Source organism: Aotus nancymaae, unplaced genomic scaffold, assembly GCF_030222135.1.
Source record: "Aotus nancymaae isolate 86718 unplaced genomic scaffold, 86718_ANA_hifiasm-v0.15.2.pri h1tg000106l, whole genome shotgun sequence".
In the NCBI taxonomy this organism is placed as follows: domain Eukaryota; kingdom Metazoa; phylum Chordata; class Mammalia; order Primates; family Aotidae; genus Aotus; species Aotus nancymaae.
In genome coordinates, this window is record NW_026988521.1 from 2,376,266 (window position 1) to 2,400,303 (window position 24,038).

The following is a 24,038-nucleotide window of genomic DNA, read 5'->3' on the forward strand; positions in this document are numbered from 1 at the left end:
CTCTAGGTGGAAGAGGAGAAGAGGAAGAAGAAAGAGGAGGCGGCCCGGAGGAAGCAGGAACAAGAAGTAACGCACTTTGTTTGTTTGGGGGTGAGGGCTCTCCTGGGCAGGAGTGCACCCTGACCCCGTGCCCCATGGCTCTCTGTGCCTCCGTGGACCTCAGCCAGGCCCCTGCACACCTTCACAGACCCTCACAGAAGGAGCTCCGCCCTCTGCCTCCACCACTCGAGGCCTGCCAGGCCCTTCTCACATGAGTCGCAGGAAGACCTGGCCAGGGGAACGGTGGTGCCATTTGGTCACAAGCTCTAAGACCACGTTTATAGACTTACTGCTATGAGAGCTTTTAGCCACCTTTCCACCATTCCTTGTCTGTTCCCTCCACCTTGGCCTTCCCCTTCCCCTGTCTTTCACAGCACTCTGAATTTGAGGGCATGGAAGCAAGTTGAGGGCTGGCAGACGCTGGTCACGGTGCAGAGCCCCAGGTGCCACTCGGTGGCAGTGACTGTGCTGTTGTGTGTTCTAGGCGGCAAAGCTGGCCAAGATGAAGATTCCCCCCGGTGAAATGTTCTTGTCAGAAACCGACAAATACTCCAAGTTTGATGAAAATGTAAGCATTCCTTCTTTTCTTTTCAGAGCTTTATTGGACCACATTAAATTGGAAGGACAGGGATTTTCAACCTTGGACAAGTACATTTTCTGTTTGTAGAAAATTTGGAATCAAATCTGACACCTGCTTTAGGATCCAGGGCCTCCTGGCCCAACTACCGAGCTCCTCCCACAGCCCAGCAGCTAGGCAAGCCCGTGCCAGGGCGGCCCTCCGCTGCTGTGGTGAGCTCTGCTCCCTAGCACTGGGAGTTGTGGCCCAGGCCAGGGTCCACCCAGGCCCTCGCAAGCTGGCTGCCATGGTGCAGATGGGCGTCCTGCCCCCAGACTCTTCGTCATGGCCATTCACAGCCACTGCCCACAAACCTCTAGGCCCCTCCCTGCTGGGCCTTGGATGTGTTTGCTACATACCTTTGGGCCAGCTGTGTCAGAACTCAGCCATGGGTCGGCTCTGAGGGTCACAGTGCCCCTCACCTCAGGCAGGAAGCACCCGCAGATTCTGGTCACCCCTCTCCCATTCTTAGCTGCTAGAGCCAGCACTGCCAGATGAGTGTGCTGGCTCAGAGCAGCGTGTGACTGAATGTCCAGGAGGACATGGCTGCATCAGAGAGATGCGTACTTTGAGACAGGAGGCCCAAGAAAGGGGAGTCGGGGTTACCCAGGTGCGGAGACCAACAGCTGCTGTGCTCTGGCTTTTCAGGGTCTGCCCACACATGACGTGGAGGGCAAAGAGCTCAGCAAAGGCCAAGCCAAGAAGCTGAAGAAGCTCTTCGAGGCTCAGGAAAAGCTCCACAAGGAATATTTGCAGATGGCTCAGAATGGAAGCTTCCAGTGAGGGGGCACGGGACTGACTTTTTAAGCCATTGTGGACTGGTGGCTCCTGTCTGCCTCAGTGAGAATGCCCCAATGCTCCAGTCATGTTTACAGTCACCCTCGGCTCCTAAATTAAGAGTTGTGTTCATGTACGTTCATGTCGTCGTTGGCTCTGAGACATTAGTAATAAATTTTTCTCAACAGTGAGACCCTGTCTGCCTCACTCTGCATGCTCAGTGCTTGGCAGGGGGCCAGTGAGACCCTCTCTGCCTCGCCCTGCATGCTCAGCACTTGGCGGGGGGCCTGGTGGCCAGCGGGACCCTCTCTGCCTCGCCCTGCATGCTCAGCGCTTGGCTGGGGGCCTGGTGGCCAGCGGGACCCTCTCTGCCTCGCCCTGCATGCTCAGCGCTTGGTGGGGGGCCTGGTGGCCAGCGGGACCCTCTCTGCCTCACCCTGCATGCTCAGCACTTGGCTGGGGGCCTGGTGGCCAGCCGGGGCTGCTTGGTCAGCAGGTCACAACTTAGGTGTTTGGGTCAGTTGAGCTGCTTCAGCTGGCCAAGGAATTTCTCCCCCATGCTGATGGCTGTCGGCTAATCTCTGGTGTGTGGGCACATTTGGAGGTATTTAAGCAGGAAAAAGACAGGCTCAGACTGGCAGAGCCTGCTGAGCCCCAGACAAAGGCCGCTCAGTCAGCCCTCTAACTGATGAATAAACACGCTGCAGGTTTTCCTAGAGCCGTTCCATACTGGGCAGAAGCAAAGCCAGCGGCTCAGCAGGCGGGCCCCTGGCGCGCTGCCCAGAACTGCTGTTGGAGACAGCAAGTCCAGGATCCGCATGGCTGACGGGTGAGATATGGGGGTGGGGGAGGTGCTCAACACAGTAGGGGCCGTCTGTCCCCAGCACCCAGTGTTGTCCTTGCCATCCTGCCTCCACACTTGGATCACCTGGACTAAGAATCACCACCCAGATGTGAAGGTGCTTACCGTCCTCGGCTGAGGAAGGTGTAAGCAGAAGCCAGAGCCTGCTTCATACCTGTGGAAGCTGGTGCCAGGCCAGATCCATCGGGACAAAGGACAGTCATTATTGCTGCGGACAGCCAGGGGGACACTCAATCCAGTGCACGTGGATGGTGGCAGCAGCCCCAGCGTGGGGAGTGCGGACAGCCAGGGGGACACTCAATCCAGTGCACGTGGATGGTGGCAGCAGCCCCAGCGTGGGGAGTGCGGACAGCCAGGGGGACACTCAATCCAGTGCACGTGGATGGTGGCAGCAGCCCCAGCGTGGGGAGTGCGGACAGCCAGGGGGACACTCAATCCAGTGCACGTGGATGGTGGCAGCAGCCCCAGCATGGGGAGCATGGCAGTGTTGGGTTGTGGGTGTACCAGTTCTTTTCCTTGCACTCCATGTGTGAATGCTGTTTACTGCAGTGGTGTGTGACACAGCACAAGGCCAGACCGGCCTGTCTGTGCATCAGCAGGGTGCTTGGCACAGCTTGAGAGCACCCACCCAATTACACAGGGAGCACTAAGGTTATAAATCAATGAGGACTGCCTCTAGGCGTTGATAGGTCTGACTTTGAGCCTTGTCAGTGTTTTATATATAAAAGAAATTTAGGCCAGGTGTGGTGGCTCACACCTGTAATCCCAGCACTTTGGGAGGCCGAGGTGGACAGATCATGAGGTCAAGAGATTGAGACCATCCTGTCCAATATGATGAAACCGTGTCTCAACTAAAAATACAAAAACGATTAGCCGGGCATGGTGGCACGTGCTTGTAGTCCCAGCTACTTGGGAGGCTGAGGCAGGAGAATTGCTTCAAACCAGAAAATGGAAGTTTCAGTGAGCTGGGATCACGCCACTGCAATCCAGCCTGGTGATAGAGCAAGACTCCATGTCAAAAAAAAAAAAAAACAGAAAGAGAAGTCCCCCAAACAAAGTAAAACAAACATGTTCCAGTTATCTGTTGCTACTTCAACAGATCACCCCAAAACTTCATGGCTGAAAACAACTATCATGTTATGACTAATGGCTCTGGATTGACTGGGCTTAGCTGATCGGTTTTCGGTTACAGGGAGATGGGGTCATCTCTAGGTTTGTGCCTGGGTCCCATACTGGGATGGCTTGGGCACCTTTTTTCTCTGTGTGGTCTCTCCAGCTTGGCAGCTTCAGGGTGGCTGATTTCTGTCACAGCAGCCTATGGCGCCAAGGGTGCAAGTCCTGAGAGAGAGGCAGGAGCTGTATGGCCTTTTAGGATCCAACCTTGGAGGTCATGTCTTGACTTCCACTGTCCTCCCTAGTGGAGGGCATCACAAGGCTCACCCACATCCATGGGGAGGGGGAGGCATAGATACCACCCTGTGATGGGCATTACTGGGTTCCAGAAGGGATGGGAAATACCGCTGCTGCTATTTCAGAAAGTACCATCTGCCACAAAACCATAAATCAAATTGGCAGCCTCAAGAAAAGAACTTCAGCTTTCTAAGAATTGGCCGTATTTGTTACACATCTTTAATAGGGTATTTTCTAAAGTCAAAAAAAGTGATACATCTTTAATAGGGTATTTTCTAAAGTCAAAAAAAGTGTAGAAAAGTCAATTTTAAGAAATAGTTTTGTTGTTAGTAGTAATATTGGAATTGTTATTTTCAAACCCTATATGCCAAGACAAGTAAGATCACTGATGTCAGCAACCACAATTTTGTTTTTTAGATGGAGTCTCCCTCTGTGCCAGGCTCCAGTGCAATGAAGTGATCTCAGCTCGCTGCAACCTCCACTTCCCGGGTTCAAGCAATTCTCCTGCCTCAGCCTCCTAAGTAGCTGGGACCACAGACACACGCCACCATGCCCAGCTAATTTTTGTATTTTTAGTGGAGATGAGGTTTTACCATATTGGCCAGGCTGGTCTTGAACTCCTGACCCCAAGTGATCTGCCCCCATCTGCCTCCCAAAGTGCCAGGGTTACAGGTGTGAGCCACCACACCCAGCCTAGCAACCAAGTTTTCAGTGTAAGAGAAAAAAATACAAGGATAAAATCAAAGAAGTCAAGGAAAATAACTTTATTATTAAATATGAATTAGAAAAACAATTTGAACTGACCTGCGATTTAAAGACATAAATTGTTTTCTGGCTATGTAGATGGGAAGGGGGAGAAGCAAGGCATCCCTGGTGTCAGTGAGCAGTCCCCGCCCCGATCTGGGGCTCTAAACCCCACCGCCACCCCCTGGAGAAACGGCCAGTTCCAGGTCTGCAGCAGCAGGAGCAGCCGAGCCCAGGTCCTGTTGTGCCCCAGAAGGGAAGCTTTCAAACACCAAGGAGTCACGTCAGAAGGACACAGGACAAGCTAGTGATACATAGCAGCTGGGTGGTATGTGGCAAGCGCATTCTGCTAGGTGGCAAAGCCACCCCTGAAAGGTCGCATGCTGTGTGACTCCACATAGATAACATTCTCAAAATCCAAGCTGTAGGACTAGAGAATAGATGGTGGTAGCCAGGGTCAAAGGTGGGGGCAGGTTCGCGGGGAGTGACTGCACAGGGACGGCGGGGAGGTTGGCAGGGAGGGCACTTCCTTGTTCTTGTTGCCATGGTGATCACAAATCTGCATGTGTGATAAAAGCTAGAACCACACACACGGTACCAGTGTCGGTCTCCTGTGTTGATCTTGTGCTCTGGCCGGGCACAGTGTGACCATCAGGAGACCAGGTGGACGGCACACAAACCTCTACTAATTTTGCAGTTTTCTGGAAACCTGTAATTACTTTTAAAATAAGGCTTCAGGAGCTCCTACTGGCTACGTTTGGGACAATCTGAGCACTGAAAAGAATGCTTCCAGTCAGGGCAACATAACGAGACCTCATCTCTACTAAAAATCAAAACAATTAGCTGGGGTGGTGGCACATTTGTGATCCCAGCTACTCAGGAGGCTGACGTTGGAGGATGGCCTGAGCATGGGAGGTCGAGGCTGCAGTGAGCTGTGATCGCACCACTGCACTCCAGTCCAGACAACAGAGCGAGACTGTCTTAAAAAAAAAAAAGAAAAAAAATTAGTCGAAACCCAGGTATCTGTATTTATTCTCAAAAATAGAGAAAGCTAAAACATACTGTCATTACTGGAGGTGGCTCCTGTGTGAGCTCCTTCTGTAGAGTTACTCAGTGACAGAACCAAGCATTTCTCCTTGCATAGGAAGTGTATTTTGGGGCCACCAAATGGCCCTAGCTAAAAGGGGAAAGTTGTCCTTTCCCCAAAGATGCCAGCTAATTAATGGAAGAAGCACCAGGATTAGATATCTCCGTTCTGCAACCCCACATGAAGTCCCTGATTCAGGCAAGGGCTGACCTCGGATGCTAAGACCCCTGGGTAAAAGCTGGTAGGTGCTGGATAATTTCATGATGCCAAAGTGTCACCCTGCAGCTGGCTTGTAGGTTTCCAGGAGGAGATACATGATACTTTCTGGTGCTGGGCTCTGCCGGTCCGTTACCCACCCCAACCCAACCACCATCCCCACAAAAAGAAGGATCCTCCCCTAAAAATGTAAGTCAGTATTGAATAAAGCCTTTAGGCTAGGGCTTCTCAACCTTGAGCATGCATATAAACCGCTGGGAGCTGCTTGTTAAGACAGATTCCAGTTCAGGTCTAGGAGGAGCCCCAGGTTCTGGATTCCTGGTCTCCCAGCTGAGGCCTGGGCTGCCGGGCTAGAACCCCCTCAGGAGCAAGGCTGTCCAGCTTACTTCTTGCCTCCAGGAAATACTGGGCACAGAGAGACCGTGCAGGTGAGGCCCTGAAGCAGCCACCAGACTCGTGCAGAAGGTGGGGCACTGTGTTGGATGCCAAGGTGGTGTCTTCAATATGCCTGTGTCAAAGGGAGCGGAAGACGGCAGAAAAGAAGGACTGGGAGAGGCTCAAGAAACAAAACCACCGGGTTTGAGGGGTGATCTTTGAAGGATTCGAACCAACCTGCTGTAAAGACATTTCAAGAAATTTGAATGACCAGGTATTGGATGACAGTAAAGATTTTTGCTAATTTTGTGTGATAATGGTGGCTGCAAAGAGAGGTGTCCTTAACGAGCTACAAAGTAGCCTGAGGCCTATAACTCGGTATCCTTCAGGCACGGAAACTGATGAAGCGCAGCGCACCCCAGCAGCTGGAATCCCTTCCGCAGCCTATCCTCTCTCCTGTGCTGGAAACCGGGTATCACATGTCCTTACAACCTGGCCAGGAGGAAATACCCGTCTTTAGTTGCTGCGCCTGGCGTGAGCAGAGGTTGGCCAGAGGCCACAGTGCCATCCAAGGAGGCAGGAAGGAGTGGCCTGTGCCCGGTTCCCAGGGGTGGCTGCATGAAAACGTGTCCAGATTGTCAGGGGCATGCCTGGTCCCCATAGCTGGTGAAGGCCTGACTCCACCTGGCATGGAGTAGGGCCAGGCTGTGGCCCGTTTCACGCCCCTGCATTCAGTGTTTCCAGGCCACTTTCCTGCCTGAAGTTTGCCCGCTCTGAGTGCCCACTGACCAGTGCTCCTTCTCCCTGCCCTCCCCCAACTTCCTCAAGTCTCCCCAGGCTGGGTTGAGGGCCTGGCATGACAACAGGCTGGCTGGACACAGGCCGCTGGCTTGGCCCCCAAGAGGACCCCAGCACCTCCCTACCCTGCACTCTTGCTGTCAGGGTGCAGCAGATTCTTCTGGAACAACATGGCGTGGACATTTTTCTTGTATAATATTAGTTTGCTTGTGAAAAGTTTTTTGTGTGTACACAAAAGCTCTGTTTAGCTGGAAGAGCCAGATTTACATCTTCCTGTTTTTCCACAAAGATCAGTCATTGGTGTCTTTACTATTAGAACATCATGTATTCATTATTTAAAAATAAATAATACAGGCCAGGCGCAGTGGCTCACATCTGTAATCCCAGCGCTTTGGGAGGCCGAGGCGGGTGGATCACAAGGTCAAAAGATCGAGACCATCCTGGCCAACATGGTGAAACCCCATCTCTACTAAAAAAAATACAAAAATTAGCTGGGTGCGGAGTCCCAGCTACTCGGGAGGCTGAGGCAGGAGAAGTGCTTGAACCCGGGAGGTGGAGTTTGCAGTGAGCCGAGATCGCACCACTGTACTCCAGCCTGGCGCCTGGCAACAGAGTGAGACTCTGTCTCAAAATAATAATAGTAATACAGAAAATTTCCAATATAAAGTGGAAACTGAAAGGCCCTGTGCCCTGCCTCTCGAATCCCTGCAACGTTTGGGGTACGGTCTTCCAGAAACCTTCTGAGGGCGTGACGCTTGCAGAGCCACTCCCTGCCTGTGCACCCCTCTTTCATGTGGAGTATACTGTGGGCGTTTTGTTCTCCACATACCAGAAGAAATCCGCCTCCTCTCCTGGATGTCTCTGGGGTCCCAGTTCGTTAATGCCGCATAGGCTGGTGTGGGCATTTCTGAGGCCTAGGCTCCAGTTCTTGCTGGCTGTGAGGTCGCCCAGCAGGTGAAGGGTATGGCCCCCTCCAGGGTCAGAGCGACTCAGCTGGGGACACTACAGGGATTTCTGTTTTCTCCTCTGTTGAATGGGGCAGTGATTCCTGCCTCCACTTCCAGGCCAAGGTGTAGCCATTGTCAGTGGCACCCAGGTAAGGGCACAGCTCACCAAGTGCCAGGTGCTGGCAATGCAAAGGAGAAAGACGCGGTGTGGTGACTGTCTGGGGCTCTCTCCCAGAGCCCCAGTGAGGACGAGGCAGCCAGAAGCAGAACCACAGGCAGGGCAGCCTCTGGAGGGGACTCCTGATCTCCAGGTTGGGGGAGGCTGAGGTGGTGGGAGGGCTGTAGACAGGTGGGCTCAGGCCTGAGGCCTGGCAGAGGCAGCACTGGGAAAACAGGGATGAACCCCGCTGAGTGCTGAGAAGCCTGGGGCTACCCTGGGAGTCCTGATCGCAGTGACCTTCAGCCCTGGTTGCACATCAGCATTAGCTGGGGACTTCTCTGTTTTGACACAGGGTCTTGGTCCTGCTCTGTCACCCAGGCTGGAGCGCAGTGGCACAATCACAGCTCACTGCAGCCTCCAACCCCTGAGCCCAAGTAATCCTCCCACTTCAGCCTCCTAAGCAGTTGGGACTATAGATGCATCACCATGCCTGGCTAATTAAATATTTTGTAGAAATGGGATCTCATCGTGTTGCCCAGGCGGGTGTCAAAACTCTTGGGCTCAGGTAATCTGCCCACCTCGACCTCATTACCTAATTGCATCTGTGAAGACTATTTCCAAATGAGTCTCTTCCAAGGAGAGAAACCACCACCACCACAGTCATTCCAGTTCCAGCAGATCTCCCAAGCAGCAGGTCCAGCTGCCCCCAGCACCAAGGCCCAGCTCCCTCAACACCCACCCAGACGCCACCTTTACCAAGCCAACATCCAGGAGCAACTGGATCTCATTACTGCAAATGGACTTGAGACTTTATTCGATGGGAGGAAGGACCCTCAAAACTGCAAAAGCCCAGGTTCTTTTCTTGTGTCGTTTCTTTCATTTACGCTTCCGCAAAGCATAAAGCATGATCACTGTAGAAAAGTCTGAATCTAAATAAGGAAAACAGGAATTGAGAGCACACACCCTCTCTCCTAAAACACAGATGGCCAGATAGGACTCAGCACGCTGTGTGGGTCAGGCCTCCGCCAGGCACTGCTCACCTCTGAGGGTTTTTAAAAATGTTTTTTGTTTTAATTAATTTTCTTTTTTGTTTTTTTTGAAACAGGGTCTCCCTCTGGTTACCCGGGCTGGAGTGCAGGGGCCACACCTCTGCTCACTGCAGCCTTGACCTCAAGGGCTCAGGTAATTCTCCCACCTCCCACCTCGGCCTCCCAAGTAGCTTTACAGGTCTGAGCCACCACACCTGGGTATTTTTTTTTTTTTTTTTTTGAGATGGAGTCTCGCTCTGTTGCGAGGCTGGAGTGCAGTGACACTATCTTGGCTCACCGCAACCTCTGCCTCCTGGTTCAAGTGATTCTCCTGCCCTGCCTCAGCCTCCCAAGTAGCTGGGATTACAGGCACGCGCCACCATGCCCAGCTAAGTTTTGTATTTTTAGTAGAGACGGGGTTTCCCCATGTTGGCCAGGATGGTCTCAATCACTTGACCTCATGATCCGCCCGCCTCGGCCTCCCAAAGTGCTGGGATTACAGGTGTGAGCCACCGTGCCCGGCCTAATTTTTTTTTTTTGTAGTCAGGGAGGGGTGCTCTTGCTATGTTGCCCAGGCTGGGCTTGTTGCCTCTACCTCCCGGAGTGCTGGGCTTAAGAGGCCTGAGTCGCGGCGCTCCGCATTTTTTTTTTCAGAGATGATGTTTCACTATGTAGCCCAGGCTGGACTTGAATTCCTGGGCTCAAGGGATCCTCCTGCCTCAGCCTCCCAGCTTCCCTTTGAGGTTTATAAGCGACCCTATGTTCTTAAGCCCTCAACCAGGAGTCTTTAGATGGTTCCAGATTTTCCCCATTACAGGAATAACTTGCTAATAATAATTGTTTCAAAAGTAACCTTACCCCAAAAAAGAGGACGTTTCGGAAAAAAATGCACAGAAGTCACGAAGACCCACGATGGCACGGTTGAACATGGAGTTGAATCGGCCTCAAAAGTCCCAGCGTAGGGGTTATTTTCCAATCAAAGTGGATGTCTTTCTACAAAACGTGGAGAGGCTGGGGCTGGTACCTTCACCCCAGCCTAGAGGGCACCCCGAGTGGGAGAACCAGGAGGGCGAGACGGGAAAGCCCCAGCCCTCTGCCCTGCTCTGCTTCAGGGGCCTGAGCTGAGGGCCCAGTGCGCCCTGCCTTTCCTCCTGGTGCGGCAGGGTGTCCCCCAGGCCAGAGCCAGGCTGCTGGGACACTGCGGGGAGAGACGCAGGAAGTGGGCAGTCCCGCCGTGTCCGCGGAGGGCACCCAGCCCCGACCTCTTCGCTTAAGTGTCCTCCAACCTGGGACCTCGGAGGTGAGCAGGGGTTAGGCTTAGGCCCCAAGCAGGAACGGGGCTGGTGAACCGGCTCCCGGCCGAGGGGCCCCCGCGATGTTCGCAAAGAGTTGAGCAAGGGGACGCCGTGGGAGGCGGGGTTCTCACGTCAGAGGAGCACAGAGGGCTGGAGGCACCGCCCGGCGGCGGACGGGATGGAACCAGGGAACTGGGAGGACGCAGGAGACAAGGACGGCCGGGGCCCACGGAGGCCCGGGCGCCCAGCCTCCCGCGAGGATGCGGTGCCACCCGGGGAGGGTCCCAGGAGTGGGGACCTGGGCCCGCCCGGAAGGAACCACACTCTAGGTCTCCACCGCGCCCCGTCCCATCTAAAGAGGCGGAGGAACGCAGGACGCCTGTCGCGCGAAGGAATATTTGCATACGGCGCGGCGCTTCTTCGGAGGCTTCTGATTGGCTGCCGTCTGCGGCGCGAAGCGAAGTTGACTTGCGCCGCGCTCGCCCAATCGCAGCCCGTCTTGCTCGCGGAGAGAGGAGCCAGGAGCCTCGGCCAATGGGAGGTGGCGTTGTTGGCGGCCACGGCGGCGCAGCCCCAAAGTGAGTGAAGCTACGGTCGCCGCCACTGCCGCAGGAGGCGCGAGGTGCGGAGACGCGGGCGCTGGGCGGGTAACGGCGCGCTGGAGAGGGCGCCCGGGCCGGGGCTGGCGGGAGGGGCCGCGGGGCCGGGGTGGGCACGGCTGGCGGCCATCGAGGGAAGCCACGGGGCGGCGGGCAGGGGCGGGGCAGCGTCCTAGTCTGGGCGGACGGCGGCGGCCGCGACGGGCCTCGGGTTTGGGGCCTGGAGCCTGGGCCTGGGGCGCTGGAGAGCGGCCCCTCCCAGCCCCTGGGGCGCCCCGCCCGGCCGCCCGCCGCCCTGAAGGTCAGGGCGCTTTGTTCTGCGCCGCGGGCGGCCTCCTGGGCGGCGGCCACGCGGAGGAGGCGAGGACGGCGAGAGGCGGCGGCCGCTCAAATCTCCCGCTAGCCCGGCCTGCCCCGCGTGCGGGGGCCGCGGCGGTTACACGGCAGGGCGCGCCGGTGCGGAGGCTTCCCGTTTTTAAGGTGGAGACGTTCGGTCCGTCTTGGTTGGATGTTTAGGAAGTTGAGCTTTTCCGCGGGGCGATGGTCATCGTGAGCCTCTGTGGGGTTGCGCTGGGCTCGGCTGGGCCGTGGTTGTAAGTTTCGTGTGGCCGAGGGCATGTGTGGCGGGGAAGAAAGTCCTCGGCGTCGCTGCTTAGCCGTGGGGCGCGATGGGCGGCGTGCGCTCCCCGAGGACTAGTTACTCGCGGGACGCGCGTTAGCAGCCAAGGTGGGCAATAAGTCTTTTTACTACTTTAAAATCGTCTTTCACAGGGAAAAGCGAAAGTTCCAAAAAAAGAGAATTGTACGTGTTATGGATGGGAAAGTGCCGTGCTTTTCTCTCAGCTCAGAGATGGTGAGAGCGGTCACGTTTGTGTATTTTGACATGACCAGAGTCTTGTCTTTTTTTTTTTTTTTTTTTTTTTTTAATTTTCCCCTTCTGAATGCTCTCCGTTCACCCCAGTGGAGGATGGCCTGGTCGCGATAAGACTTTTCACCGTCCACAGTTCTCTGATTGCGGTGCAGGAGGCAGACAAGTTTAGGTTCCAGTAAAGGGGACTCCAGCCGTGGGACCTTTAGACCCTAACGTGTGTCACATCACCTGCCTGGGTGACTCTGCGCTCCTCTGGCAGGAAGGTCCGCCATTTCATCCTGTTGTCGGAGGAATCGTCGGCACATTAGTCTGTGCTTTGGTTCACATACCCAAGTCTGCATTACTTTTTCCTGTAGTAGTCCCTTGCCTCAACTTCCTGCATTTAGGTATACGGTATAAAAATAGACTTCTGAAAATTCTCTTACCTTAAAAATACACAAGTATGTAGGTGAGGTTGTTGGGCCTCGGAGGTAAGCGTTTTTAAGCTGCTGCCCTCCTGCAGTAGTGAATACACCTCTAAATGACGAATGCCTGTTCACTGCGCACTAGGCCTCCAGCCTGCTTACGTGTGTTAACTCATTTCATAATCTAGTAACCTGTGAGATCGATACTGTTGTTTTTCCATTTAACCACTCTGGAGACTGAGGCCCTGGGAGTTTACGTATAATGACTTGTCCAAGCTTAGATAAAGACCCAGGCGGTTTTAACTTTACCCACGTTTACCGCTTCTGTAGAGGGAATGAAAGTTTTAAAGAGAAATTGTTTCCATCATTGTACTAAGCCTAACTGAACTCTAGCTTGTGAGGAGTTGAGCTGGTTGATCTTTATCATCTCGAAATTATATTATTCCACAGAATGCCAAATGCCTCCCATAGTAGAATTTTGAGATTCAGACTGGGATGAGCGATTGCTGATGGAATAAATAATACGCAAATGTAAAATGAAGTTCAGAGAAAGGAACGTGGTGATAGCATCGGGATGTATGCCAAAGATTAAATGAGTGACTACAGAGAGAAAAATTAGTTATTTGGCCGGGCGCGGTGGCTCACGCCTGTAATCCCAGCACTTTGGGAGACCGAGGCGGGTGGATTGCTTGAGGTCAGGAGTTCGAGACCAGCCTGGCCAACATGGTGAAACCCCTTCTCTTAAAAAAAAAAAAAAAGAAAGAAAAATTAGTTATTTAATAGTAGTTCAGTTTACTTAGAGACATTTTTAGGGCCTCATGGTGTGATTTTTATAACACCTTACTGCTGTCTTAAATAGCTGTCATTACGTATACAGTTGCAGTCTTTTTTTTTTCCTGGTTGAGCAGTTACTGCTTCAGAATGCCTGCAGTTATTTGTGCCTATATATCATAACATCTTAACAGTTTGTGAATTCTGTTGTGTAAGCCTTAAATCCGGTACTACTTTTCAAAATGAACATAGTTATTGGGGAAATTGGTTGAATTCTTTGCAGTAGCAGAGAAATTTTAATCATTTTTAAGTTTTATAACCTTGGTAAACTGAATTCTGAAAAGTTTACATGTATTTTAGGGTGTCCTCAAAATGTACAGGATATTGTGTTTGCAAATTAGTCATTTAGACATCAGATTCTTCTGTAGGATTTTGAGATTTTTACCCACATGAGGTAGTTCTTATTTGTATGGCAGTTAAGTACCTGGGGATGGGATGTGTTCACCCCTTTACAGTATGAATTTGAACTTGAAATTGACATGAAAACACTTTCCTTAACCTATCAGTTTTTAGTAGCCTTTTGTTATTGATGGCATATTAATTCCCTGTGTTAGCTATTTACAACTAAGTGTGGAAATTGAAAGCTTTATTCTGTTTTTCTTTTGAGCAATTGAGAGTCTCCAGCATCTGGAGGAGGTGACCTCAGTTATATATGGATATATAGTAGTGCTTTTCTTTCTTCCGTTTATTTGTCTGCAGTTTAAAAACTATTGTGATAAATTTATGTTGTACTTCCAAAAATTTTGTGAAAGGGCCTAAATTTTTCAATTTGTTTTGGAAGAAAAATACTTTGTGGGCAAGAAGGTGATTTAAATTCCTGATGGCCAAAGGGCCATCAGCTGTGTGAAATAGACAAATGCTGTTACTGCTGGGAACCAGTGATGGTTATATTTGAATGGTATGACAGCAGGGATGAGCTTGTTGGGAGTTTGGCCTGAGATGCTAGCTAAGGAATACTTTTTGTTTGCTTAAAGGAGAATGTGTTTTAGGCATCCAGAGTAAAAAGCTGGTTTTACTTAGTTTGATTCTTCGACCACTACGGTGATAGGAAGTAGCTGATCTCTGCAGGAAACTGCTCTCATCCGGCCTCAGCTTAATTTTTGTGGGACCTTTGAGGTTCGAATTTGTGCCTCCCGAAACTACAGTTGTAGATAAGGTTTGTCTTTGAGCATATAGTAATGGAAAGCCCTTATCGAGGGGTAGATAGTAAATAATTTTGTATTTGACTGCTGTGAAATTTGTAAGAAGTAGTTTATGTTGATTGATGTAAATTTGTTTTCATCTGGCAGCCATTGATTTCCCTTTCTGCCTCTTTTTTTTTTTTGAGATGGAGTTTCGCTCTTGTTACCCAGTCTGGAGTGCGATGGCGTGATCTCAGCTCACTGCAACCTCCGCCTCCTGGGTTCAGGCAATTCTCCTGCCTCAACCTCCTGAGTAGCTGGGATTACAGGCACGCGCCACCATGCCCAGCTAATTTTTTTGTATTTTTAGTAGTGACGGGGTTTCACTATGTTGACCAGGATGGTCTCGATCTCTTGACCTCGTGATCCACCCGCCTCGGCCTCCCAAAGTGCTGGGATTACAGGCGTGAGCCACCGTGCCCGGCCCCATTCTGCCTCTTAAGAGAGAACAGGGCTGCTTTACTTTGTTTGCCAGAGCTTTAAATTTTGCATTTAGTAACAGAGGCATTGTGTTTTTGTAGTATCAAAACTATGAAAGATCACTTTGTGAACTTTACTTTTTGATTTTGACCACTTCGTAGCCTTAAATTTCTTCCTACAGGTATTCTCTGTGTTAGCTGTTAAAACTAAATGTACGTTCATTCCATGTCCTTGGGACTTTTAAAAATGCGTCATGCATTTATCACTATCCAGAAAAGCCTGTTCAAAAATGAGATGATTTTTGTTTAATTAATTAGTGGTAGAAAGAATGACACTACTCTTTTATGTGCAAAGTACATGTTTACTCAGTTACTGAAAAGTAGCTTTCAGTGATTTGCATCTATTTACTTATTCATGAGCATCTTCTGTGTTCTGGGCACAGTTCTAGGTACTGGGGCCTCCCGCTGAATAAAACAGAAGGCTTTGCCTTCGTTTCTGCTGTGGGAGACAGACGAACAAGTTAGAGGTGGCAGGTGCTTTTGAGAAACTGGTGAGGAGTAGGGATTTTGGTGGTCGCAATTTGAAATAGGTGGAGAGGGAAATGCCTTACTGACGAGGTGACAAGATCTTTTAATATGTACTGGATTAAGAAAAGTGTTTTCCTCATAGAGTCGTGTACTGATGAACTGCCCAGGAAAGAAGGGTGGCGTGCAGCAGTAAAGACTGCTGCGCCACGAGTAAACATAGAGTGTTTGGTTAAGGAAAGGAAATCATTTTTTACTTTCTTCTTGAAACCCCAGGGCTTGACATCCCATAAAGTCTCTGAAGAGATGGTCTGCTGTTGTTTGGAGTCAGGTATTTCAGTAGATCTTGTAACCAAACATGAATGACTAAGGAAATGTCTCTCCTGTGTGTCTTCAGAAACTGCTTGAAACAGACCTGTGTGTGCATGCGGACACCGTGCTGTGTACCGGTAACACAGAGACAAGCTGTCACTCAGCAGTGAGTTGATCAAAGATTTCTTGGCAACCAGTCTCATCCCGTCTTGTGCTGGGCCCTGGGACGGCTGTTGAGCAGGTAGACAGGGTCCTTGCTCTTGTGGAACTTGTTCTTTAGAGGGCAAACATGTATTATTCATTGCCCTTTTTTTTTTTTTGAGACTGAGTCTCACTATGTTGCCCAGGCTGGAGTGCAGTGGCACAGTCTCGCTGCAACCTCTGCCTCCTGGGTTCAAGCAATTCTCGTCTCAGCCTCCTGAGTAGCTGGGACTACGGGCGCCCGCCACCATGCCCTGCTAATTTTGTATTTTTTTTTGTAGAGACAGCATTTTACCATATTGGTCAGCTGGTCTTGAACACCTGATCTCAGGTGATCTGCCTACCTCGGCTTCCCAAACTGCTAGTATTACAGGCATTAGCCACCATGCACGGCTTATGATAATGTTTTAAAGCAATGAATAGGTCAGGTGCGATGACTCATACCTGTAATCCCAGCACGTTGAGAGGCCGAGGCAGGCAGATCACCTGAGGTCAGGAGTTTGAGACCCTCCTGGCCAACATGGTGAAACCCCATCTCCATTAAAAATGCAAAAATTAGCTGGGCGTGGTGGTGCACGCCTGTGGTCCCAGCTACTTGGGAGGCTGAGGCAAGAAGGAGAATGGCTTGAACTTGAGAGGCAGAGGTTGCAGTGAGCTAAGATCGTGTCACACTGCACTCCAGCCGGGGCAACAGAGCGAGACTCCGCCTCAAAAAGCAAAAAAAAAAAAAACCCAAAACATTATCCTGGAAAGTTTAACAACATGATTAATTTCTGATCCTGGAGAGTGGTAATGATGGATTCGAACAGGAGTCTACCAGCCAGGGCAATAGAAATGAAATCTGGAAGGTCTCAGGGCTTCGTATATTCGCCAGGTTTTGTGGGTGGGGATGTTGGGGTGTCCTGCAGGGGTATCTTGATTCTTTGTGAGAATAGATCATTCCTTTGCTCCTTCTGATGTCCTAATCTAAAACATCCAGTACTCGGAGGATCTGAACTTGTGCCCAGTGACTGGTCCGACTCCCTCTTGGATTGAGAACGTTGGTTGCCATTCCTGAGACCTAATGTGGGTCAAGCAGTTGTGCTTCAGAAATTATTTATCTAACTACCTTCCCTAGTTTTGTAGGATTTATAGGATGTAAGGAAATTATAACGAGTCTTGTCAAAATATTAATTACATTTGAATTAATTTTAATCCTTCAGTTATTACCTATAAAGACATTGAGAACCTTTGAGTTTAGTAAGGCAGTAAATATATAAAAGTTCTGGGAAGTACGACCACGCTCTCTAGCTTTGTCTCAAGCATGGGCCACTTCGTTTCTTTTCGTTTGGTTGGATTGGGTTGGGTTTGGGGGTGGGGGTGAGGGTGGGTTTGAGACAGGGTCTCGCTCTGTTGCCCAGGCTGGAGTGCAGTTGAGCAATCTTGGCTCACTACAACCTCCGCCCCTCAGGTTCAAGCAATTCTCCTGCCTCAGTCTCCTTAGTAGCTGGGACTACAGGCGTGTGCCACTATGCCCAGCTACTTTTTGTGTTTTTAATGGAGATGGGGTTTCACCATGTTGTCTAGACTGTCTTGAACTCCTGACCTCATGTGATCTGCCCACCTTCGCCTTCCTAAGTGCTGCGATTACCGGCATGAGCCACCGTGTCTGGCCATGGGCCAATTTTATAGTTACTATAGCTATAGAGTAGATATTTTCAGTTCAAAATTAGGAATTTACAAAAATTTAAAAAATTTTCATATGAAAATAGTTGTTTTGTTTGAGGTAAAAGGAAGTTAATCCATAAATAGGATTGCTACAGTGTCTTATATAAGTAAAAGCAGAATATTTATGTAATCATGGGAATTTTTTTTTTCCCAACCCTATTAACTGGGTGAAAATTTGCTTACCCATTAGAATTTAGAATTGTAGACATAGTTAAAGTTTTTGACCTTGAGAGGGAAGCTGAGCTTTAGAAAACTTATAACATTCTTTTGCCTGGTATCTGTGTCATAATTTAACTTGATTGCCTTTTCTTTATTATTTTTAATTAGCACAAAAGTCATATGTGTGATGCACAATGTGGTGTTTTGAAGTACTACACATTGTGAAATGCCTGAGTCGGTTTCACGTTAGGTGGTATACTGATTCTGACAAGAACACTCAAAAATCTCTCAGGAATTTTTCAATTATGTGATACGTTGTTGTTAACCCAGTGGTACAGATCTCTTGATTTGCCTTTTAAAAGTGAGAGAACCTTCCGGATGAGTCTTCGGACTGTGGTTTTATCAAACTAACATTAAACTGAACATATCAGCATTTAAAACAAATGATATTTATTTTCCTCGAACCTGTCAATTTGATAGTTCCTTATAACTTTCTGTTTTAAGAGTGATAGAGATTGCTAAACAAAAATAATTCGTGATGCTGAAGCTTGACTGACTGAACTCTAGCTTGTTTATAGTGTCACCACACTACACTGTCTTTCCTCATACAGATTGAGCGCTCCTGATCCCAAAATCAAAAATCGAAATCCTCCAAATTCTGAAACTTTGTTAGTGTTGACGTTAATGTTAAAAGTGGAAAATTTCACACCTGCCTTCATGAGATGGGTCACAGTTAAAACTTTGTTTCATGCACGAAATTATTTAAAATATTATATAAAATTACCTTCAGTCTGTGTGAATAAGATGTGTAGGAAACAGGAATGAATTTCATGTTTAGACATGGTTGCCATCCCCAAGATGCCTTATCATGTTTATACAGATATTCCAAAATCTGAAACACCTGTGGTCCCAAGCATTTCAGATAAGAGATACTCAACCTATATAAAGGGTGCAGTGTTTAAAGTAACTCCATTTGTTGGTTTCATATCAGGGAATAGACATAGTCTATATGCATGACAGAAAAGTGGAACGAGACCTGGCCTGCTGTTATGTACTAGGCCATTTGTCTTCACTCACAGCTTCTCAGGTAGCCACTGTCTTCTAGTTTGTGGATGATGAAACTGAGGCACAGAAGAAGGTTATGCAGCTGGGAAATGATAGGGGTAGGATTTGAAATCAGGCTCTTCAGTGTGTGTCTACCTGTTCTAGGCATTGAGTTCTGGGTTGGTTTGTTCTTTAGTCAAAACTATTTTCTTTTTTATTGTGTAAATTCATTATTTTGTTTTTCTATCCTTGATTTAGCACTTAAAAAAAAAAGAATATTGTGTTGGGTTTAATTTAACTGCCTTGTCATCTTGTCACCAAAAGTAGTATTTAACAGCACATGCTGGGCTGGACATGGTGGCTCTTTCCTGTAATCCCAGCACTTTGAGAGGCCAAGGTGGGAGGATCACTTGAGAACAGGAGTTGAAGACCAGCCTGGGCAGCACAGCAAGACCCTGTCTCTCTCTACAAAAAATAAAAATTAGCCAGTTTTGGTGACACATGCCTGTTGTCCCAGCTTTTTGGGAGGCTGAGGTGGGAGGGTCACTTGAAGCCAGGAGTTTGAGACTGCAGTGAGATATGATTATACCACTGCACTCCAGCCTGGGGAGCAGAGTGGGACTGTCTCCCCCCAAAAAATCACATGCCGTCACTGAAATTGAGTGAATCATTGTATCAATGGACTCTGTTAAGTTGGAATAAGTACCATTCCATGGGAAGGTGAATCTCTTCAGCCCATGTCATAAAATAGGTTGTTTACGCATTCAGCCGATACTGTGCCAGGAACTGTTAAGGACTCTGGGACTGCATAGTGAACAGAATCAAAAGGGAATATTTTTATATTCCATTTCCAGACAAAATGGATTTCTTGGAGATGTTGCTAAACAGCAGGACTTCGACCCTAACTGACTGTTGCTTGTAACCTGTTCCAATAGCAGCAACAATCTTTTTTTTTCTTTTTCTTTTTTTTTTTTTGAGATGGAATCTTGCTGTGTCGCACAGGCTGGATTGCAGTCTCGGCTCACTGCAAACTCCTTCTCCTGGGTTCAGGAAATTCTCCTGCCTCAGCCTCTCCAGCTGGGATTACAGGCGTGTGCCACCACGCCTGGCTAATTTTTGTATTTTTAGTAGAGTTGGGGTTTCACTATGTTGGCCAGGCCGGACTCAAACTTCTGATCTCGGGTGATCTGTCCGCCTCAGCCTCCTAAAGTGCTGGGATTGTAAGTGTGAGCCACCACGCAAGGCCTCGCAGCAACACAATCTTTAACAGCCAGAAGTGAAGCGGTGGGCGTACTAGGCAAAGGTCAGAGGGAGTCCTATTCGAAACACAAATGTGTGTTTTACTCGTCATGTAATCTTGGATTAGGCATCTCAGCTTTCCAAGCCTCAGCTTCTTTTCATATAAACTGAGGATAGTCCCTCCCTAGTGGAGTTGAAGTTGGTATAAAATGTGTGAAGTGCCTGACTTGTACGTCCCTTGCTAGTACAGGAGGTGTTGGAGATGAAGTGTGTGGCTTTACGAGGTATTATTTATTGGGTGGTGAAAACAAGAGTCTGTCCATTAAACTGACAGTGATAGATGCTTCCAGGTCAGTGGACTCCTTTCAGCAATTAGTGTGTGTGTGGTAGAACAAAGGTGCTGTTAGGTATATTTGTTAAGCAGTGGAGGGCTTCAATTAAGTAGCCAAATTATAGTTGATGTAGTTGTGTAACTAACTAGTTTGGCAGTATGTATCAGAATCCATTCATGCTTTTTGACCCAGAAATGCTACTGTGTAGCGGCCATGCAGTTGCCGTATGAATTAAGGTTAACTGGGAGTTGGAAGCCTTGTAAGCTGAGATGTTCATGGAGACATTATCAAAGCATATAATAATAGAAAAAAATCCACCTCACTATTATCAACTGGTAGATGGTGTTTTAGCTCTTAGAATGTTGTCCTTAAACAATTACTTAGAAGTCTGACTGCCTCACACCTTGCATTTGTAATATGAGAGAAGGTAACTCTAACCTCAGGAACACGGTGCAGCAAACATGGCAGAGGAGCCCTTGAGTGGGAATCAGTGTGGGGAGGTAGACAGGGCCTGAATTGGTAGGGATGTGTAGTTTGCAGAAAGTGACAGAACCTTTCTTTTTCTTTCTTTTTTCTTTTGAGACAGTTTTGCTCTTGTTGCCCAGGCTGGAGTGCAGTGGCGTGATCTGGGCTCACCGCAACCTCCACCTCCCGGGTTTAAGTGATTCTCCTGCCTCAGCCTCCCGAGTAGCTGGGATTACAGGCATGCGCCACCACACCTGTCTAATTTTGTATTTTTAGTAGAGACGGGGTTTCTCCATGTTGGTCATGCTGATCTCGAACTCCCGACCTCAGGTGATCTGCCTGCTTCGGCCTCCCAAAATGCTAGGATTACAGGTGTGAGCCCCCGAGCCTGGCCTCCTTTGAAGGGTTTGTAGATCTTCACTGACTAGGGCTGGGTTTGGATCAGTGCTGTGGTTGTGATGGTGAGCACAGCCAGCCATTGTAGGATTTGTTGTGCCCCCCGCCCCGCCCTTTTTTTTTTTTTTTTTTTTTTTGTAAAGACAGGGTCTTGCTGTGTTGTCCAGGCTGGAGTGCAGTGGCACAATCATAGCTCACTATAGCCTCCAGCCCTCCAATTCCTGGGCTCAAGTAATGCTCCTACCTTAGCCTCTCAAGTAGCTGGGACCAGAGGCATCAACCACCACATCCAGTCGCATTTTTTTTTCCTCTTTTTTTGTTGGGACACTTTTGCTCTTCTTAGGTAGGAGTGCAGTGGCGTTTTTCCGGCTCACTGCAACCTCTGCCTCCTGTGCTCAGGCGATTCTCCTGCCTCAGCCTCCTGAGTAGCTGGGACTACAGTTTCACACCACTATGCCTGGCTAATTTTGTATATTTTTTGTAGAAATGGGGTTTCCCCATGTTGCCCAGGCTGGTCTCAAACTCCTGAGCTTAGGTAATCTGCCTCCCAAAGTGCTGGCATTATAGGTGTGAACCACTGTGCCTGCTGCATTTTTTGTCCTTTTTGGTTTTCATCTGCTTCATTAAAACAAATAATTTAGTTTTTTGAAAAAGGCAGTGTTAATACTTGCATTTCGATTCTTAAAAATATCACATTTTATTTTGAAACAGTAAAAACTTAATTTTAAAAAAGTAGTTGAGTTAAATACAGAACAGTTGTAGATCATAATTAGAGCTGCTTTTCTTAAATGTAGAGGGTTTTGTTGTTGTTGGTTTGTTTTACCCTAAAGCTGTGTGATTCAGAGGTTTGGATTGACCAGTTTTCAGCTGGAACAACCCTTTAGCGAGGCTCTCAGGTGTATTTACTGCATCTGAGTTTAAGGAACTTCATAGCCACACCTGTTTTACTTTACATTTAAGGACATTTTTAAGTGATGCCTTTAGCTTAAAATACTTTAAATGCATTTAGATTAGATTTTGAAATTGTATAGGCCAGGCATGTTGACTCACACCTGTAATCCCAACACTGGGGGAGGCTGAGATGGGAGGATCTCTTGAGGCCAGGAGTTTGAGACCAGCCTGGGCAACTTAGCCAGACCCTGTCTCTACAAAAAATAAAATTAGCTGGGCCTGGTGACACATGCCTGTTGCCTCAGCTACTCAAGAGGCTGAGGTGGGAGGATTGCTTTAGCCCAGAGACTGCAGTGAGCCAGGATTGCATCACCACACTCCAGCCCTGGTCAACATGGTGAAACCCCGTCTCTACTAAAAATACAAAAAAAATTAGCTGGGCATGGTGTTGCGTGCCTGTAATCCCAGCACTCAGGAGGCTGAGGCGGGAGAATTGCCTGAACCCAGGAGGCGGAGATTGCGGTGAGCCGAGATCGCGCCATTGCACTCCAGCTTGGGTAACAAGAGCGAAACTCCGTCTAAAAAAGAAAAGAAAAGAAAAAAGAACCCCATACGTTAATTTGAAAGTGTAAACACCAGTAAATGCTTTGAATTACTCTAAAATAATTGAGCTTGCATTAATACATTTGTGTTGCCAAATTGTGTCATAAAAGATAAGGTAAATTAGAATTGATGTTATTCTGAAGTCTGGTTATTTTACTGCCAATAAGAGATTTTTTTCTTTTTTTTAGATGGACTTTTACTCTCGTCGCCCAGGCTGGAGTGCAGTGGTGCGTCTCAGCTCACTGCAATCTCTACCTCCTGGGTTCAGCCTCCTGAGTAGCTGGGATTACATGTGTCTACCACCCTGCTCGGTTAATGTTGCATTTTTAATAGAGATGGGGTTTCACCATGTTGGTCAGGCCGATCTCGAACTCCTGACCTCAAGTGATCCCCCCATCTCAGCCTCCCAAAGTGCTGGGATTACAAGCATGAGCCACTGCGCCTGGGTGAGAAATTTTTGATTAGTCAAGTTTGTGTGTGATGAAATGCACAGATCTGAAATGTGTAGTTTAATGAGTTTTAACAAATGCATATATCCAGGTAACTTCAGTCAAGATCTAGAACATTTTCAGTACTCTAGAAAGTTGCCTCCTGCCCCTTGCAGTGGACTCCATCCCATAGGCAACCATTGTTTTAAAAGTATATTGAACAAATATTTTTGTTTATGAATATAATGATTATAACTCTTTTTCATTTATAGGGATAAAAACATTCAGATGGCAGATAACAGGTAAGCCAAGGTGGACTTTGTTTATTGAAGTTTAAAAATCAGTTGGTGAGCAACAGCCACGCCATGTTTCAATAAACATTAGAATCAAAGTTAAGTGCACTTCAGGGTCTAGCTGATGACTCATTCTTGTGTGTGTACTAGAGCACATGAGAAAATTACTTCAGACATGAACAGTGCCTCAGAGGTTGACACTTACAGATCCTTTATGGAAAGCAATCATTGTGCTCTCTCTGCTTTGTAACACCCCTAGGCTGAAGTCAGGTAACTAACTTGACACTATCCTAAGTGTCTGTAGTTGTCAGTGATCTAGTGGAACATTCTGTTTTGTAGATTGAGGGTCACTTTTAGTTGTATATGTTATTTGATGTTTATTTTTTATGAGGGAAGTGTGTCCAGGCATCTTTAAAAACTGTTTGATGGCTAATTTTACACTTTCCATGGCTAATTTTACAAAGCCACTTTGGGCACTGTCTTAACTTGATAAGACTGCCTTGCTCTGATCACATGAGCAGCTGACCAAACAGTAACATGCTTGTTGGTTGATGGGTTTGGTTTGAGGGCTGGGAGCAGTGTTTTGAGGAAAGAAGCTGTAGAAATGAAAGTTGTCTAAGAAGCTTTGGCTTAAGATTGGAAATAACTTTGTAGGGCTGTATGTTTGGGAGAAGAGGGGGTGTTAAGTAGTAAAATGTTTTCATAACAGAGGACAGTCTCTTAGGTAACACAGACACAGTAGTAGTGGTCTTCTGCCCAAATCTGATGTCACTGTAGAGATACT

At 48.4% G+C, this 24,038-nt stretch overlaps 2 protein-coding genes and 1 long non-coding RNA gene across 11 annotated transcripts in view; 2 read left to right on the top strand and 1 right to left on the bottom strand.

Moving 5' to 3' along the window:
• Positions 1-1,623, top strand: part of CARS1 (cysteinyl-tRNA synthetase 1) — a 56,173-nt gene extending 54,550 nt beyond the window's left edge. For 2 of the 4 annotated variants that reach the window (XM_012456151.2, XM_012456152.2), the window contains 3 exons: positions 7-66; positions 524-607; positions 1,304-1,623. In XM_012456151.2, the coding sequence (XP_012311574.2) occupies positions 7-66; positions 524-607; positions 1,304-1,438 (279 nt within the window). In that variant the 3' untranslated portion in view covers positions 1,439-1,623. Of the gene's footprint in view, positions 1-6; positions 67-523; positions 616-1,303 lie in introns of all 4 variants that reach the window. The other 2 variants (XM_012456154.2, XM_021677044.2) reach the window with 1 other exon arrangement.
• Positions 1,624-4,453: 2,830 nt separating this feature from the next.
• LOC105719883 (uncharacterized) lies at positions 4,454-10,452 on the bottom strand. 3 transcript variants are annotated; one of them, XR_001108059.2, is made up of 3 exons: positions 9,918-10,452; positions 6,138-6,366; positions 4,454-5,428 (listed from the first exon to the last, which is right to left on the bottom strand). It is a non-coding gene; the product is annotated as an uncharacterized LOC105719883 (long non-coding RNA). The 3 variants fall into 3 exon arrangements; XR_001108060.2 differs by adding an exon at positions 8,788-8,960 and having other exon boundaries at positions 4,454-6,366; XR_010340200.1 differs by having other exon boundaries at positions 4,454-6,366.
• Positions 10,453-10,899: 447 nt separating this feature from the next.
• Positions 10,900-24,038, top strand: part of NAP1L4 (nucleosome assembly protein 1 like 4) — a 47,952-nt gene continuing 34,813 nt past the window's right edge. For 2 of the 4 annotated variants that reach the window (XM_012456158.2, XM_012456155.3), the window contains exon 1: positions 23,234-23,263. In XM_012456158.2, coding sequence (XP_012311581.1) covers positions 23,250-23,263 — 14 coding nt within the window. In that variant the 5' untranslated portion in view covers positions 23,234-23,249. Of the gene's footprint in view, positions 10,977-11,565; positions 11,681-23,233; positions 23,264-24,038 lie in introns of those variants that run through there. The other 2 variants (XM_012456160.3, XM_012456161.2) reach the window with 2 other exon arrangements.